At 35.1% G+C, this 19,421-nt stretch overlaps 2 protein-coding genes across 4 annotated transcripts in view; both read right to left on the reverse strand.

Moving 5' to 3' along the window:
• Window positions 1–19,421, reverse strand: part of LOC109680782 (polyphosphoinositide phosphatase-like) — a 134,751-nt gene that overhangs the window by 95,464 nt on the left and 19,866 nt on the right. Inside the window, 5 exon segments of the mRNA XM_074077010.1 lie at window positions 1,165–1,293; window positions 4,249–4,397; window positions 6,539–6,589; window positions 10,563–10,719; window positions 18,111–18,234. Of these exon segments, the coding sequence (XP_073933111.1) occupies window positions 1,165–1,293; window positions 4,249–4,397; window positions 6,539–6,589; window positions 10,563–10,719; window positions 18,111–18,234 (610 nt within the window).
• Window positions 1–19,421, reverse strand: part of LOC109700001 (polyphosphoinositide phosphatase) — a 328,419-nt gene that overhangs the window by 93,384 nt on the left and 215,614 nt on the right. The gene's annotated exons all lie outside the window — the stretch shown is intronic.

Raw genomic sequence — 19,421 nt, forward strand, 5'->3', positions numbered from 1 at the left:
TCCACTCCAAAATCCCTGTGTCTGCATCTAGCCTTTCCTCTCCCCACTTGCCACAAACAAGGCAGCCCTCCTCAAGCCCCTCGATCCCACTGCTCCCAAATGCTCCAGCACAAGGCATAAAGATGGTTAGTCACATTCAGACACTTAATGGCCTTAGGCAACCACTTCTTTAAAGCTCTTACTACAGGTCTTTAAAAACCTGGCATAAGGAAGAATGTCACCTAAAAACACACGGGGTGCACAAAATGCCCTGCATTATCTCAAAAAAGTGATAGGAACTGCCCTCCTAAACCTCAAACCACAATGGCACTTTCTTGAAAGGCTTCAGTGTTAGCTAGAAATTAAATGAAAAGTGAACCTGTAGAAGGAAAAAGAAAGTTTTTATCAAATTGAACTCATCATCTTAACCCAAGGTTCAACCTGCTTCTAATCTATTATGCCCCGTTCCACTCTAAGCCTGCATTACATTATGCCTGAACTACTACTGCAGGCTTTTTCTAACTCATATACCTTGTCTACTCTCATTTTACTTAATCCAACTTTAAAGTGGCTGTCAACTAAAGCTTCCTAGAAATACAACTTTGCACGTCACTCTTCTGAATAAAAACGTCAAAAGTTCTAGAGCCAAACCCAAAGTCCTTCGCCTGCCACCATGGGAATCTGTGACTGGCAGTCTGGCTCCACCTCCAGTAATCCCTCCCACAACATCCTACCTCCCAGGAGTAATATGCCCAAGCCAGAGAACACAGCCAGCTGTTCTCCACATCTTCCCTCAAGGTGCTTCCCCAGCCCATGATGTCTCTCTGCACAGTGCTAAGGCCTGGCATTTAGTTCAGAGCGAGGTGAAGTGTTGTTGTGATGAGCCTATCCTATCCTCTCCACCTGCCAGATAATTTGCTTCTTTTCCCAGTGAGTATGATCCCCATTACCTATCTCACTTATTATGCATATAGCATTTTCTTCCTCCGTATTTTTAATCTTTCTGTGCTCATAACAGATATTATTCAAATAGTCTGCCTACTTCTTTGTATTTCTACTACAAGACACCATGGGTAAGTATTCCTGTTGGGGATGCATAACCTTGTAATTTGAGTGCAGCTTTCTAAAAGTTGATATGGTCTAAGTTTAACGATATACAGCTTAAGTTTATACAAAAAAGGATACTTGACTGTCCACAGAACCCATGAATAATATATAACAGCCAGTCACGATGCACAGTATTTTTAATTATATCCAGAAGTTCACCATTCCACACGTATTTCATGTACGGCTCACTACAGATCCCAAATACACCTGAAAAATAAAAGTTGGTTTCAGAAAGTAAGGAAATTGACATTCAACTCATTTTCGAGTTCTTTCACTTCTGTTTTTAACTTGAAAATATGAAGCCTGATTAACAGCCTTGTCATTTTCAGTGGATATCATTCATATCAACATTCAGAATATTATGCTGTTTTCTGTATGAGTCAAAGAAGAAATGCATTTTCTGATTCTTGAGAGTTTTTAATTCAACAGAAAAGAAAATGAGAAGGAAATTAAGGACAGGTATATAAATACATGAATAAAGCCAAAAACCAGCAGCAAGTAGCCACTGAGAACACAGCGTGGAGTCAGAGTGCCTGGGTCAAGGACATCCTGGCTCTGCCTCCTATCAACAGTGTGGCAGGCACCATAAAAAGTGTTACCTACTATTTCCGTGCCTCTGTTCCCTCATCTGCTCCCATACCATATGGTTGCTGTACAGATGAAATAAATTAGCTAATGCACAGTAAGTGCATTACTCATTCATCTACAATTTCTTCCATATGAAGAAATTAATTTCATCCAACATGATTTCAGCATATACAGTTAAATTAATTAAACAGCAATTTGTTTTACAAAACTTACATGAAGTGAAAAATGAGAAATAATTATATATTTAAGCTAATGGCTTAAAAGACTGGAACAGTTTTGAACAGCAATTGATACCGTATTCCCCTAAAACACAGTCTCCTAAGAATATTATTTATATATTATGATGCATAACCTTTGGTTTAATTTATAAAAACTAAACTTTATCTTTTCAGTGCAGACACGAGAGAATGAAGACTAACAGACACACTCCAGCTCTGCCACTTTACACAAATTACTTAGCATTTCCATTTTCTAAACTGTAAAAGAGTGACACCACTACTCACCTGAGCAAATGTGTTCAGATTAAAGAGTTTATGAGAAGTCCCTGATACACAGCAGAGATGTTTTTGAAACATGTATTACTTCCTTTTTCACTACTCCCTCCCCTGTAGTTTTCTATCCATTTCCCCCTGAGTGGAAGCAAAGATGTCAGAATACTAATCACCAGAACCTGTGAATGTGTTATAATATAGTTACACACGGAACAGAGACTGCTAATCAAATGATCTTGAGCCAAGAAGATTATTCTGGATTATCCACATGGGCCCAGTGATCACAGGATCTTTAGAAATGAAAGAGGAAAACAACAGTGTGAGTGTCGGGATGATGTAATGGTGGTGTGATAGTCACTAAGTTTGGTAGTAATTTGTCACAGCAACAACAGGAAACTACTACACTCTTGTCATTCATATCTATCTGGGTAGGCTTTCTCTAGAGGCAGCAAAAACTTAAGTAGCCTCAGAGGCTTAATTTAGATCCCAGAACACATATTCAAATTCAGATTTGTGTGGCATGTACAGCAAATTCAGCATCACTTTTGGCTTTATCATATTGCTGTGATACTCAGAAGTGATGCAAGCAAATACTCAGATATACTCCCTGTCTTGCTCTCCACCTGTGTCTGGTGGTTTGGGAGTCAAGTGTCTTGAACCAATGCAAATTTATGTGATCTAGATGATCTGATGTCAGCAAGAGGGCACCTGGCATGGCCTTAGCTCAATGATAAGCAAGTAAAATAACCAGAGTCAAGGGCAATGCCAGAGATGACATTCAGCTTACAGAACAGGTTATGAGTAGACCAGAACCTTTGGGAAAATACTAACAGAAAACAGTTCCTTCTCAAATGTTCTTTAAGAAGTGGACCATATGGGTCCAATTTAGACTGGATTCTGCCTCTGTATCCATATCTTCATCACTATCATTTAAGTTTCAAGAAGCCAGGGAGTCAAAACCATTATTGACTTACTTTGGTTCCAGTTGGCCCAATTCAGCTAGGGTACCTTAACTTCAAGTTTGAAATGATTCCTCCACATCATTCACATTAACAACACCTCTAGCTTTAGAGTTCTAGACCAATGCAAATCCAGCAACAAAAGTACTGATAAAGGGGCATAAAGGCATTGTGTGCCTGGTTTAGTCCAGGATCTCCAGGGACACCCTAGACTAGTAGTGCCATGACCCTGCCATGCTACAACAGTAGACTTGACAAGAAGCAGGGTCTATGAGAGTCAAGTGGGAACCAGTGAAAGTGTAGTCTCTGACCTGCTGCAATGATGTCCTCTCCCCCTGTCCCTCTGTCCTCCTGGTTATTGGCATATGATCTTCATCTCTGGACCTCAGTTTCCTATGGAGTCTTTAATTCTACAAAACTGGCGTTATATCTACTGAGCTAAGTTTTGTTTTTGGTTTTGGTTTTTTTGTAGCAGCAGTAGGGTTTGAACTCAGGGCCTCATACTTGCTAGGCAGGTACTCTACCACTTGACACCCTCTGCCAGCCCTGTTTTGTGGTTGGGTATTTTCCAGATAAGATCTTGTGAACTGTATGTCTGGCTTTGAATCGTAATCCTCCTCATCTCTACCTCCTGAGTGGCTAAAATTGCAGGCATGAGCCACTGGCACCCAGCCCTGCACAGTTTTTATGAGACTTAAAATATTATATGTAAATGTCTAGCATACAATAGGTAATCCATGGTAACTCTTCCCCAAACTCAGCCCATACTGAAGCCTATCTCTTTAAAGGAAAGAAAATAAGATGGTGTGAATTCTCCAGTATTCAAAAACCAATTCTCTATTTAAACCCCACTGAAAGTATATACCTGAAGGTGTTCCATAAAAAGTGCATGAATAATTTTAAAAATGTCAGTATACAATTTTCTGGCTGGCCTACAAATAAAATCACATGGTGATTAATGCTCTCTATAAAAATGAATTGGTCAAGTTCATGTATCCAAAACCCCATGTAAGCATAAACAGCACTGAGGGACGGAGAGACATGAGAGAAATGTGAGAGAATCTAACGAGATAGCATTGCGTGGGTGCCACATTAGCAACATTAAATATGCTGCAACCACCTACCGCTTCCACCCTGGGTAATTAGTCCTTCGTCTTCAAAGATGTCAAAACTCTCCTGGCGAGCCTGGGTTGGTTCTGATTTTAACATCTCCAGGGGCATTCGCAAGACAGTAAGATTGTACTGAAGTGAGTGGGATAAATCATAGCTGTAACTGAGATGAGAAGTGAAACTTAAGAATTACAAAACCAACGCATATTTCATGGTCTTGGCTTCCATATGGAATTAAAATCTGTGAACTAAATTACTTAGCAGTCGGTACTTCGCTTGGAAGCAATGCATTCCAATAAGCACTATAAAACATAGCCAAATACGAAGGCGATTTCAAACAGTCCTGCATGACTTAGGCATCTGTGTGACTCGGTACATAGACTACAATGTGAGTAGCCTACATTATTGATTTGAACCACATGCATTTTTTGCTTCAGATTGAAATCAATCTAAACTCATGGCCTTGTACAAAGCGGTCACACTTTTGCATGTATCTGAATGGAGTTCTATAGTACTACAATACCCACTTAAATAGTGCATGATTTTGTACCCTACTTCATACATTAGCTATTAATGATGGTATCATAACTAAATAATGAAACAGGAGTAAGCCATTACAGTGAAACATGTTTTAGGGGAGTAAAAAGCCATATAAAAATTGTAAGTCTCTAATACAATTTGGCCTTTAGGTCAAAAGAAACCATTAGAATTCTGATTTTACAAAAATAGTAATTTTATAGGTATCTCCACATGTACTTTTTGGAATAGAAGGCAACTGAATACTTTAGGCTTATACAGTAATAATTCAAGGTGGTTAAAATTCTTTCTAGAAAGTCATTCACATTACTTAGTATTTCTTTAATTTATTTATATAATTCAATTGAAATTGATTTCAGTTTCTTCTGTGAAATTCAGTTTTACCACATTTGCTTGATGGCTCTATTAATTTTAATAGCATCTAATCTCAAAAGGATAAAAACCATGTTAAGAAGCTAGTTTCTGACTTTTAGCAATCAATTCCTCCTATTTAAAACAATTACTTTATTCTAGCTGAGTCACAGAATGTAGTATAACCTTAAAAGCCTACTTATGAGACACAAAAACTTTAACCTATGTGTTTTTACTTTTAGAGAGATTTAACAGAATTTAGGATGGGGAACCAGATAAAACTGAGAAAGTGAAACAGGAGACTTTCTAACAGAACCACCAATCTTCAGTAATAACTCACAGATGCTATAAACAGAAAATTAAGCAATATGGATTGAAAAGAGACAAACAGAATGGAAATATACATTCAGTAAACGTTTGTGGGTATAAAAATGAGTTCATTAGAAGCTCTTTACTCTAGGACTATCAAGATAATTTCAGTTATTGAAATTATCAGTTATTGAAATTGATGTCTTTCATCAATAAAGACATAATATGCTCCACATAGCAGGCATGTTTTTCTTTATTTCATAAATAAATGATTAACTCTATTAACAATTAAAATTAAAATTTAATAAATGCAAAGTACCCTGTCAGTATATACCACCAATAGCTACAAATGCTGTAGGTGCTCTTTCAGTCCTTATGACTCAGATCCTCAGGTGTAACAGGTAGAATCTTCCATCTATCACAATAACTGTTTCAGCCAGGCCTACATACTGGCCACATTGATGACGATATATGGCTTTATCACGAGGCGCTACCATCATTTACTTGCCTGTTCAAGTATCAAGATTTGGGTTGTCCATGGATTGTGGTTTGCTTGTGGGCTACTGCAAATAGATACTCACAAATGTCTCTTTACTAATAGGGAGTTATATTTTCCCTCTTGATATGTTTTCCTAGGACTTATTTCCATATATGCTAAATTTACATTCTGCTCTAAGAAAACAACTAAATTAAAACTCCACCAGCAGTATATCAGTATTTCAATAGTTCTTCCTGTTTTTTTACTTTTTACCTAATTTTGCCAGGTTATTAACCAAAAATTGAACCATGACATTGTTACAACTCTGTATTAGAAACTGAATGCAAATTTCATTTTTATAATTCAAAGTTGCAAAATGAGAGTATTTCTTTAAAATATATTAGATTCTACCTGAAACAAAGGTGATTTTACGGTGAAAATAAATACTCCTTAATATATCCATTTGAATTTTAAAGTAATCAGATTTTTTTAAAGGCAAAAATACCTCTATCTTAGTGCTTTTAGATGAAATATTTGCCTACTGACTGTGCTCTGATTTTGTTTTTACCCCTTGGAAAATAATATAAAAGTCCATTTGCTTGAAAGGAGCAAAACTATGTCAAACCTACCTAAAGTAAAAATTGCTAGATAGGTCCACATTTTGAAATATTCGTAGATACCTAAAAAAAAAAAAGCAAAACATATTATATTCACACAGTTCTGTTATTTTTCACAGTTTAATGCATACTCATGAATATTTTTGTACTAATAAATAAACTAATTAAATTGAGGAACAAGCCTTTCTTGGGATAGGATTTCACCTGAAGCGTCTCTCAGAGACTCTTAGCTACAGTTTGACTCTTCCTCATCACTGATTATGGCAGCAGAAGGCAATCACATACCCACATGTGTGGGGCACAGACCAAGGACATGACAGAAGTAAAGGTGGTTTTTGCTTTTACATTGTGTTTTACAAATACTTGAGGTTGGAGAAAGGACAGTGACAAAAATAAACAAAATGTGTGTGGATCATAATTTGACGTTGAAAAACTATTTAAACTGAGAAAAGTATAGAATAAAATATCCATATACCTGTCACCTAGGAGTACTTAAGTATTTATATTTTTTCAGATTCATTTTGACTTTTTACAGATAAAACATAATTTTAAAAGCTACATTCCCCCTTTAGTCATCCCAGTCCTGTTCTCTCCCTCCAGAGGCAACTTCTTTTCTGTTATTGATGCTATCCTTTGTCCCTGGGTACCTTTACTTTTACCACTCATAAACATCTTTCAACGACATGCACTTTATATCGTGTACTGAACATATTTACCCAGATTGTTTCAAACGTGTATATTTTCTGCAACTCTTTTTTCACTCATTATTTTAAGTACAGCTATGTTGAAAGTTAAGGGTTCCATTTGTTTGCTTTAATTAACATTTGCTGTGCATAATATTACACATGCCACATTTTATTTATGCATTCCTTAGATGATAGTTTATTAGAGTCGTTCTAGTATTCCACTGTAAAATACAATGTGGCTAATATCCCATTTTCCTGTACGCATGTATAAGAGTTTCTCTAGGGCACATGCAAAGAAGCAGAACCACTGGGTTGTACATAATGTGCATTTTCAATTTTACTAGAATATATCCAATTGTCTACGTAAGGGGCTAAAATAATATCATCCAACTCACAGTTTATAACTCGCTTACACTCGTAGTTTGTAACTCATAGTATGAATTCATTTCTCACATCTTTGTTAACATTTGATAATCAATATCAGTACCTCCACCAACACCAAGCAATCTTAACTATCGATTACTATCTGATTATCTTAATTAAGTCCTATTGTCTGGTTAGACTTATCCTTTCTTTTTTAGAATTGTCTAGACTATGCTTAGACTTTTGTTTTTCTTATGAATTTTACAATAATTCTGTAAAATTAGAATTGCCAGATTCCATTTTTTAAAAGTCCTCTTGGAATATGAATTAGAGTTGCATTCAAGTTATGAATTAATTTTGGAGAAAACTAACCTTTATGATATTAAGTCTTCTTAATCATGACCAAAGGGACATCATTCCAATTACTTAGGGAATTTAAACATCTTTTTAGTAATAATTTAAATTTTCTCCATAAGGTTTTGTGTGCTTTTGTCATACTTACTCCCAAGGTACCATATGGTCTTTGGTGCTATTATAAATGGGGTCAGTATTAAATGTCCTCATTGCTTGTTACCCATGTGTGGACACATTACTGGTTCTTACATCTGGTTTCTTTCTTCAGCCATGTTGCTGAACTTTTCCATTATATCTGAGAGTATGTAGGTTCTCTTAGATTTTCTAAGTAGAAAATCATGCTGCCTACATAATGACATTGTTATTTCTTTTTAAGCTTTATGCCTTATCTTTCTAGTCTTATTGCACTGAGTAGAGCCTTGAATACAGTGCTGAATATTGGATATCTCCAGTGTTCCTTACCTTAAAGGCAATATTTCAAAGTTTTACTTCCAAGAATAATTTTGGATATAAGTTTTCAATAAGTATTAATTATTAAGCTAAGAAAAGTTGCTTAAATTCCTAGTTTGCTGTAAGTTGATCACAAGTGGATATGGAATTTTGCCAAATATATTTTCTGCAAATATTAAGATGGCCATAATTTTTCCCAACAATATTTTAAAGTGGCAAATTGTTCTAGCAAGTTTTCTGATGTCAACCTAACAATGCATTATAGGTTAACATCTATTTGTCCTTTCATATGAAATACTTAAAAGTATTGTATTTTACTTTCTAATATTTTACCGAGTATTTTTACTTAAATGCATTATTGGGTTATATAGCATTATAAGTGTGTTAAAAGTTTTCCCTATCAAGTAATATTATTTCATTCTACCTATAATAAGTTAATAATATAATAAGTTAACTGTAGCTCATTCTCGATAATGTCCACTTACTACGTAGTACTGTATAATAGCAATGTCACTCTAAAGATAGTTAAATTGCTATACAAAACAACATAATTTGTTTTACTTTCTTAGCTAAAGTATCATAAAGATAGGGCTTATAAATAATATAAACCTCTTCAACTTTTTTCCTCCCTTGCATTCATGCTAGTCTATTTGATTCACTTTTAATTATTATACTATGCCTGCATTATGCTATATGTGATATAATTTTTTCAGTTAGTACAAAACAAAGATCTACTCTATCTAGTGTACTGTACTTTTCCTCACCTGAAAGAAATTATTTATAACAACACCATTTCCAAATCATCATCAAAGTCAACGTCCCAAGACTCCAAAAAACCATTCTAACAAACACTCAGGCAAAAGTGCTACATCATCTTAAATTTTGATTCACAATCAAAACAATATCTAAAATTAAAGAACAAAATTAAAATCTAAACTATTACTTACAGTAAACATGCCTAACTTTGTTTCATTTTAACCTTCAAAATATTAAGTCAAATGAAACTTTATAACTTTAAGTCTATCAATGTGTTAAAGCTTTTCCTCCACATTCTCAAGGCCCTAATAATTCCCCCCAAAACTTTTGAAAGGTCACAAATCTACAGAAAATCTGGGGGCGGGGAACAATACAATGGATACCATATGTCCTTCTTTTGAACTCATTAAGAGTCCTCTTCTTAAACACACACATATTCTCTCTCTAAATACACAGTACATTTTATTTTTCTAAACCATTGGATTGAATCTCTAATGTGAAAATCTGAAATTTGAAATGCTCCAAAATCTAAAAGATTCTGAGCACTGATAGAAGACCACAAATGGAAAATTCCAAACTTGTCCTCATATAACATATCACAGTCAAAACACAGGTGCATAAAAACACTGTATAAAATTACCTTCAGACCATGTGTATAAAATGTAAATGAAACATAACTGAATTCTGTGTTCAGATTTGGGTCCCATTCTCAACATACCTCAGTATATGTATGCAAATTTTTAAAATCCAAAACACCTCAAGCATTTGAAATAAAGAATACTCACCTGTACCATTATTACACCTTTAACAGCTATGTGTAAATGGGTATGTACATGCACATTTTAACCAAGGATCTAACTGAAGTTCATGTGTTACATCTGTTATGTCTGTTCTAAAATCTGTAATTAAAAATTTGTTTTTTAATTCTTTGATGACTTTGACATTTGTGAAGAGTCTAGGCTAGCTGTCTTGTAAAATTCCCATAATATGGATTTTTAAAATTACTTCCTTATACTGGGATTCAAGTTTAATATTTTCAGCAAAACAAACTACTAAGGCAATCTGTGTTCTTCCCACTGCTTCACCATAAGAGGTGATGCTAAATTTCATCATTTCTTTAAGAATGCCTGCCATTTTTTTAATTATAAAAATTCTTTTTCCTGTTTGCAAATAACAAGAAGACTCATAAAATTGAGTATGTTGAGACTGTGAATATTCATTCCTTACACCTAATGGTTCTAATAACTATGGTTGATCATTGTCTAAACAAACTGTTATAATGGATCTTTTATAGCCTTGAACAAAAGTTGTAGAATTCTGAGCCAACATTTGAACTTTTTATAAAATATTTACAATCCTTTGGTTCTATTTTGCTTTCTAATTGGCATATCACATTAAAAAAATAAGTAGGTACCACTAGTACATACCTAGCTTCATCAGGATGAGTAATCCGTACAGAATCATTGGGGATATAGATCATATTTGTGTCCTCAATCTTATATATAGCATGACCACCAATATCTGCCATCTTCCTCCGCTTAGTTATTAGCACAATATAATAGCCTTCTAAAAACCTGACAAAACCTGTGCAACAGAAAAGAATACAGTGATTTATAAACATAGTAATATTTTAGATACAAATTTAAAAGGCTAGGAGTGGGGTGTAACTCAAGTGGTATTAGGTTCAATCCCCAGTGCTGCCAAAAAACAAATTCTAGAGGCCAAAGTCTTGGCACATTTCATGCTTTATAACTTCTTAGCCAAACAAATTTATGGTTATCTTTGAAGTGTTCTAATGACATTGTCTGTACTGTCATTTACATCACCAAAAATATTACTCTAAACAATTTTATTTAATTCTTAATTCTTTTTAGTCTTATTTTAAGTTAGGATTCAGATGCCTTAAGTAAAAACAAATACAAGATTAACGGGGATTGTTTAATGGGTATGGACTTTCAATTTTGCATAGATGAAAACTTCAAGAGAGTAACTGAACAGTATGGTGCATAGAGTTACTGTTAAACTTAAAAATTATTAAGATGGTACATTTTATGTTATATGCTTTTTTTTAACCACAAGTTTACTTATACACACAGATACATATCCTAACACACAAGCTTGATAAAAGTGAAGGAAGAAATTATAGCAAAGATGCTGGCTGAGTGACTCAAGTGGTAGAGCACCTGCCTAGCAAGTGTGAGGCCCTGAGTTCAAACCCCAGTGTCCCCCCCCCCAAAAAAAAAAACAGAAAGAAAAAGAAAACATAGCAAAAAGAAACAATAATAAAAATATAAGATAAAGCCAAGAATACATCATAGGATCTATGTACTATACACATTTGCCTCTGCATTTTCTAATGGATAATGCAAAGAAAGGTACACATCCAATTACAACATATACAGTGGCTGAGCGATTTTAAATAAACAGTTACTTAGAGAAGCTATCCTGTTCTGAGAACTGAGAGATGATTCTAGAGTAAGTCCTCATAAAAAGATATGTGATAAAGGAAGCAACCGCCTTAAGAGAATTCTCCAGCAACATAAAGGACACATTTCTTTGGGTAGTTTCACCTGCCAAAGCACAATTCCATGTCATTTTCTGCAAACTAAAAGAATGCAAACAAGGCACACAGCTGGATGGTGGTCTAGTTTCATTTAAAGATTTAAATTTCTAAGGGAACATTTCCTCTCATGTGTTCTTCATGAAATGCTAGTTAACAGATTCTAGGGGGAGAAGAATGGCTGTAAGAAAATAAATTAGAGAACTACTAGGCTAAAGAAACTTAAAACAAACAAACAAACAAACAAAAAAGCCCACATAAATTCTCATAACTTTCCAGTACTGTGGTCATATGCTCTGTAAATATTGATGAGATGCCTTCCTAAATTTGTTTAATCATGGAACCTTCTTCCTCTCCTTTAAAAAAATAATTACCAATGGATAAATGTTTTAAGGAACATATTTTGGGAAATGTTCCTCAAAAAAACAAATTTTATAGACTCTTGATAACTAGTAGCAAAACTCAACTTAAGACAGCTTAAACTAAAAAAGGAATTTATATTGAAGATACTGAAGTGACCCAGGACACACATGGGGAAAAATGTGAATAAGCGTCAAAAAACACCTCATCAAGAAGTATCTCTGAACTTCTACTTCATTCCCATTCATATTTCTTTTATAGACCAAGAATCCTCTGAACCACACTGTGGGAAACACAGATGCTAACAGTCCTAAGCATTCCAACTAACAGCTTCACTAGAAAGAACCTGACTTTCTTATCAAGTTCAATTCCAGAATTCTGAGAAAAAGACTTGGATCGACCAAACTTGAGTAGGGTGCCCAGCCCTAAAGCTATCAACTATAACCGAGGAACAGGGTCACATTGCATTGAAAACCATTTTATACAGTAATGAGGTGACTTATATGGGGCAGTGGTGGCCATCCCCAGAAAAGTAAAGGAGTTAAGAAACTGTGTGTGTGCATGTTCAGTAAATTACACATCCTTCATACAAGCTTCCACAAATATCATTTCTCACAATTCAGCTTCTTATTAATACAGGTTGAGCATCCCTTATCCAAAATGCTTGGAACCAGAAAACTTTTACATTTCAGGTTTTTTCAGATTTTGGGATATTTGCACACACACAATGTGATATCTTGGGGATAGGACACAGTCTAAACATGAAATTCATTTATGTTTCATTTACACCTTATACACATAGTTTGAAAGTAATTTTATATAATATTTTTTAAATTTTGGGCTGGCAGAGCAGTTTAAACGGCAGAGTGCCTGCCAATACTACCAAAAAGATGTACATAAAACAAAAGTTTGTAGTGTGGAATTTTCCACTCGGTTATCTTTTGGCACTCAAAAAGTTTCAGATTTGGGAGCATTTTTGGATCAAGGATGCCCAGCCTGCATTAGAAAATTCTAAAATAAAGTTATATTTTATGTCAAATCATTAAAGTGCATATGTTCTATATTGGTGATTAATGAAAGATACATATACATTAATGTTTTGTATCATTAAGTTTTCAGACACACAGTAGTTACCATAAGTCGGAAGGAAGGGAGGGAGGGAGTGAGGAAAGAAGGAAGGAAGGGAGGAAGGGAAGGAGGGAGGAAGGGTGGAAGGGAGGGAAGGAGGGAGGGAGGGAGGAAGGCAGGAAGGAAGGAAGTAGGTCTATGGCATTTAAATCATGGCCTACTTCCATACCTGCTCCCAGTTCCCTGTGATAGGCTATCTACTCCAAGCAGGTCTGGCCAAGAAAACAGGGCTCTTTTCTCTCTGCCCAGGTCCTGTCTAGAATGACAGTTCCTGCTCAGGAAGGGTAGGCCAGCCACACTTCTCATCCCCTCCAGTTCTGTGTTGCAGAAGCCCTATTTCAGATAAGAATGGCTGAAGTCTCGGCTCCTTCTTCCACCCAGTGCCCAATTATAAGGGCAGAAGCTCTAACCAAGGCATGATAAGCCAAGAATCCTGGCTCAGCTCATTTATAGGGCAAGTCAGATAAGACAGTTAGACTTCTCACCAGAAGTGATGGAGTTCAGGAGGCATGGAGATGACATATTCAAAGTACTGAAAGAAAAAAAACTGTAAACCAAGAATCTCCTATCTCTTAAAACTAACTTGCACACATTCTCCCTACTCCTCCTCTTATATTCTATAAAGTCTAAGTTATGATCCTCGCACTATGAATTTTTGCTCTAGAATTGAAACAAATATCTATGTCAATCCTCAACTGACAAAAAAAAAGCTACTAACTGGATATACTAACATAAATGAGTTGAAATCTATAACGGAAAGATGCCTCTATCATCTCATAAACCACACTACTGAGAAAAATGTGCCATTAAAACTATTTTTAAACTTATATTATAAAGATCAAATAAAGCACATAGTGTTTTTTTAAATGTTCATTTCGTCTTCTTCCTCTCCCTTATAGCCTAGTCCAAACCTCCCTTACTAAAGCCAAAGGACACAGCAATGGGAAACAAAGAAAAACAGCTGATGACAACTTCATTAGCAAGCTGGGAAGTAATGATTCTTTTAGAAAGATAAAACTTATAAAAGTAACTTTTGTGCTCTTGGAAAGAGCATTAAAAAACTCAAAAAGGAGACTCTAATTAGCTTTAAGTAATAAATACTTCTGAAATAAATTCATTTTCCTTTTATTCTTGCTATATATTTATTTTTTACATAGTAAGTTATCTGTAACAACTTCTTTCAAACTGCATTTCAATTGAATTTTAATTTTATGTTTTTTAGCTCCAGCCTTTTTATATCATTATACATTTCCCTTCATAATTTGTATGAAGGAAAGTCAATATACTACTTTTCCAAAACAAATGCTTTTAATATAAGTGAGATTATTTTCTTCTTCCTTTTTACTATCAGTTGGAAATCTCTCTCTTAAAAAGATTGCTGTCAAATAAAGCAACGATTAAAGGCTTTAGTTTGGCACAGGCATCTACCAAGAATTACCTAGCCATCATTCAAATATATTAAACAAGTTTTTTCATCTTCTTCTATGTACTTCTGACTCCAAACCAATTTCACTGCATAGTTTCTAGAAGGCAAGATGGTGATCCTCAGGCAAAAGAGATTTCTCTCTCTCTAAGGCAAAGAAGACTGCCTATGGCATGATCAATGAATTTTCCCTCACATAGACTGGTTTGGGTGTTACTGAACTTGAGTTTGAGTCACATGCATACAATCTGCATTCTGTGTACCATGGTATCATGTACTGGTCTGAGACATTAAGGAAAACTGGTGCTTTACCACAAAGACTTGAGGAGCTCTGCTCTAGACGCATCACTGTGTAATAAGTTAATGTAACAGTTCAAAACATTCTAACAAAATATTCACAAATTGAGCACACTGCAAATTAGTAGAGAAAATATTTTAGCTTTAGAATAGAAGATAACCATTCTCGTTTGTATGAACACATGTATTGTTTTGACAACTAGATAACACATTTTTTCAAAGATAAGTATTTAGTATCTTAAAGTTTTAGTGTCCCTCATTATTTCAAGATAGTACTAAAAAAACAGAGACTTTTAACTCTGTTTACTCTTCACTGATTCTAAACTTTATTTACATAATTAGACTAGAATACATAAATTACAACTCTATAAAAACAACTGCAGGCCAGGTACACTGGCTCACACCTATGATCCTACCTACCAGGGAGGCAGAGATCAGGAAGATCACAGTTTGAGGCCAGACTGGGGAAAAAGCACATGAGATCCTATCTCAATCAACAACAACAAAAATCTGGGAAAGGTGGCACACGCCTGTCATCCCAGCTATGTGGGAAGCATAAATAGGAGGATCACAGACAGACCAGGCCAGTCTGGGCATAAATGCAAGACTCTATTAGAAAAATATCTAAAGCAAAAAGGGCTGGGAGTGTAGCTCAATTGGTAGAGCACCAGGCACAGGGTCCTGAGCTCAAATCCCCACACCATCAAAAACAGTAGTAACAATAATAGTAAATAACTATTTAGCATATTACTATGTCTGGTTACTTGTAGGGAAGTCTTACAATGACTTCAACACCCAATAACAGTTTCAAGCCAAAGAGGCATCTAACTACAAGAGAAATTGCTAAAAAGTTTCACCTTTAAGATGTCACCTATAGGAGAAACAGGGGAGACACCGTCAGTCCTCACCCAGAGTTTATTAGATAATACTCATGTGTAAAATAAATACCTGGTTATTAACTTGGTTATCAAATACATTCAAATAAGGCTTCTATTTTTGTAAACTTGTTATTAATCGATTAAAAATTAAGTGGAGAATACTACTAAAACCAAACATATCAAGATCAATGAAAAATGACCAAAGTACCATAAAAACAAACAGTCTAGTAGTCTAGGGGCCATTTAATGTAAAGGCAAACAGCCCAAAACAACTCTGGAAGAGGAAAGGGCAGCTATTTTTAACACAGTTCAATAACTAATCTTTACTTTGTTGCACTTAATTATCAAGGAAGTTTCAAATGTGGAATAATATACCCTGACTAATAAGCATCAATATTACATATGCCTTAGGAAATTTCCATTAAAAAGTTGTAATACAGTATCAGCATTTAAAGAAATAAAGTTAAACTATTAAGTAACTATTGTTTAAGTTAAAGCCTGTCAAAAGTACTCAGACACACTCTTTCCAAGTTTTTTTCTTAAATTTACAATATAAGGAGGACTTTCAAGTGGAATTTGACATATATAGAATTTATAGTTTAAACACATGAACTCACATGACATATGCGGACATACCAAGCCCATAAACACTTATCCAATCAACATGTAACCTTGAAGGACTTTTCAAGACTTAGCAGGAGTATCAAAGAGGCCAGGAAAAGAAGCCAGTCATGCCATATCACTCTTTCCTCCCCTGGCAACCACCTAAGACCCAAAAGGGACTTAAAAGAGTTATACAGAAGCTATGAGAGCACACTGGGAAAAACAACTCCAAACATGGAAGGATATAATTGATTGCAACAAATCAATTATACTGGGGACAGAGTTCAAGTGGCAGAGTATATAAGCACAAAACACTGGGTTCAATCCCCAGAACTGTAAAATAATAAAATAATAATAATAACATAATAGTAAGTCAAAATAGAAAGTGCTAGTCAGAAAACCCAAGAACTAGAAACTATATAGAATAGACAAGTCCACATTAAATGTTAACATTTGTACAAACTACTTGGCCAATATTACATATAGTCCAATAGGATTAAGAAACAGATAATTTTTCTCAAAATAACGTTCTGGCAGCAGAAACCCTGAGATATAATTGTTTTCTGAATTGGTTTCCACATTTCCAAGTCCCTGAACAATCTAGCCTCACCTTACCCAACATTCCAGCTTCTGTGGGCATCTTCATGCCTGTGTCTCTGCTGTCACCTCTCCTGGAGTCTCCTCCTTTTTGCCCTGTATCTATCCATATCTTATTCCACTGTCAGGGTCCAGTTTGACTCTCATCTACTCAGGAAATCTTTTCTGACTGTTCAAGGTCCAAGTTATCTACCACTTATGTAATCTCTAACAAAATTAAACTTTTATTCTACAGTTTGCTCTTAATTATAATCTTGGAATTGCTTTGTATGCATTGAATTTTGTCTCTGTTCTACCCCAATCAGGAACAAGTCAATAGTACAGTAAAAACAAGTTTATCAACCTACCACACTGAAAAACTGGGAAGCATTTCACTAAAGAAAAGGAAAGGGAAACAGAGCTTTGATAAATTTAAAGGATGAGGCTCGACCCAAAGTAGACTGTACTTAAAGAAACCAACATCAAGTCTGAACTACGAAGAAAACCTGAAGTCTTGTTGCCTTGTAAACAATGAAGTTAGGATAGCTAAGGAGTACTGTGTTCAGAACACCTTATTTGAAGTTCTGCACCTGAGTTGTAAACTGAAGCTGCTTCTGTGTCGTCATGACTCACATCATTCAGCTAAGAGTGAGATGCCCTATCTTCCTCCCACAACTTCAAACAGCAACGTTTCTGATGGTCTGTGATTCTAAAGACAGTTTCTTGGTGAGTAAGAAAGTAGTGGGCATGCAAAGAAGAGAGTCCTAACGCTCTATCGCTGCAGTCTGTTCATATTGAAGCTAGCTTTACTGTATTGGTCATTCTTGCTGTAGAATGACGGGCAGATATTTACAGTCCAAGCTAAGTTTTACCTTTTCATTCCACAACAAGCCAGACAACAGACTTCTCAAAGGCCCAAAAACATTTCTATATTTGTCCCTATCCTGTATAAAACTGAACAGTGCTGAGCACATAATCTGATGTTTTATAAATGCTACTTGATATCTGATTGATGGATAGTTAAGTTTTCAACAATCAAAGCCAAAGACGATGAGTAAGACTATAAAGCCATATAGCCTTATAAGCTCTCATTAAGTAGTCTATTAAACAAACAAACAAAAAAGTAGTCAGAGAGAGGCATCCGTCTTACCTACAACACCAAAAGCTGAGACAGCTCGAAATAACCCAGAGGATCCTTTCTGTCCCATCTTTGTTCTATTTCCTAGATCCAAGCGGCCCAGAAGTTCCCTCACTTCTTGTTGAGTATACACGTGCTACAATTAAGCATAGCAATTAAGAGTAAGGTTATGTTTATGCTTTAGATTATTTTTGTTTACCCCTGAAAATTAAAAATTGCTTATAAGAATCATTAACTATTTCATAAACTATATAATGTATGACTAAGCTATCATTTCAAAAAGCCAACAAGTTCTTTAACATTAGCAATGAGGTTGGTTATTGGATTACATTGCTATACTAAAAAATTAGGTTGAAACCTTATGTTAGGAAACAGGAATTCAGAGATTGAAGTGATCTACAGACCTATTTCCATAAGTCTGTGAATCCTTTAAAATAATTTGCAGCATTATTTGGATATTTGTGCATTTTTTTGAGAAGGCCCACAGTTGTTAGCTTCTCAAAGGCCTCCCTGATCAATCATGCCCACTCCCATGTAAGGTCAAGAACCATTATATTATATTAATAAAAGCAACCAAGCAATGTGGGGGACGGTCTTTCAGGAGTACTGCAAAAAAATAATAAAGAATTTATCCAAAATTATTATAACACAGAAAATAGTTTTGCAAAGGATTACAAACTATAGCTACGTATATACTTGAGAAACCAGGAATCTACATGGATTCAGAAATAGAAGCCTCAGAACAAAGGGCAAGCCAAGTTCTTTCTTTTGAAAAAGCTAAAATTAACTACTCAACACTGCTATGCTGTATTTCACTTTGACCAACAGTTTCATGTTTCTGTGCCACTTAACTTAGTTCTAATTGTAGTCCTGACTCTGGATAATAAAATGTCTGGGTAGGAATCACTTCCCATTTCTTTAGAGTACAGCAAGTCATCTGAAGAGGTATTAGAGGTGATTTTTAGTGGCATAATAAAGTCTTTAACATAGAAGTCTTTCTGGACTTCAAGTAGCTTCATATGAAAAGCACAGTAATAAACACTCTATTTGGAAGATGCAATATTAAGTTACACTGAATCCTTAAACTGTCAGCTCTTTAAGAAAATATATTCATTATATTATTTGAAGAGTGTGTTTTCCAAAACAATCAAGTTGAAAGACAAAGTATAATTCTGGCATGCTTCTTGGCATCAGTAATTTCTAGAAAATAGATTAAGGATTCAAATTCTAGTCAACCAAAAAAAAAAAAAAGAAAGAAAAAGCTAACTTTTAGGTGTATGATAAAAAAAAATAATACGTCACTAAAAGCTGCAAGGATTTTTC

This window comes from Castor canadensis, chromosome 1, assembly GCF_047511655.1.
Source record: "Castor canadensis chromosome 1, mCasCan1.hap1v2, whole genome shotgun sequence".
Lineage (NCBI taxonomy): Eukaryota > Metazoa > Chordata > Mammalia > Rodentia > Castoridae > Castor > Castor canadensis.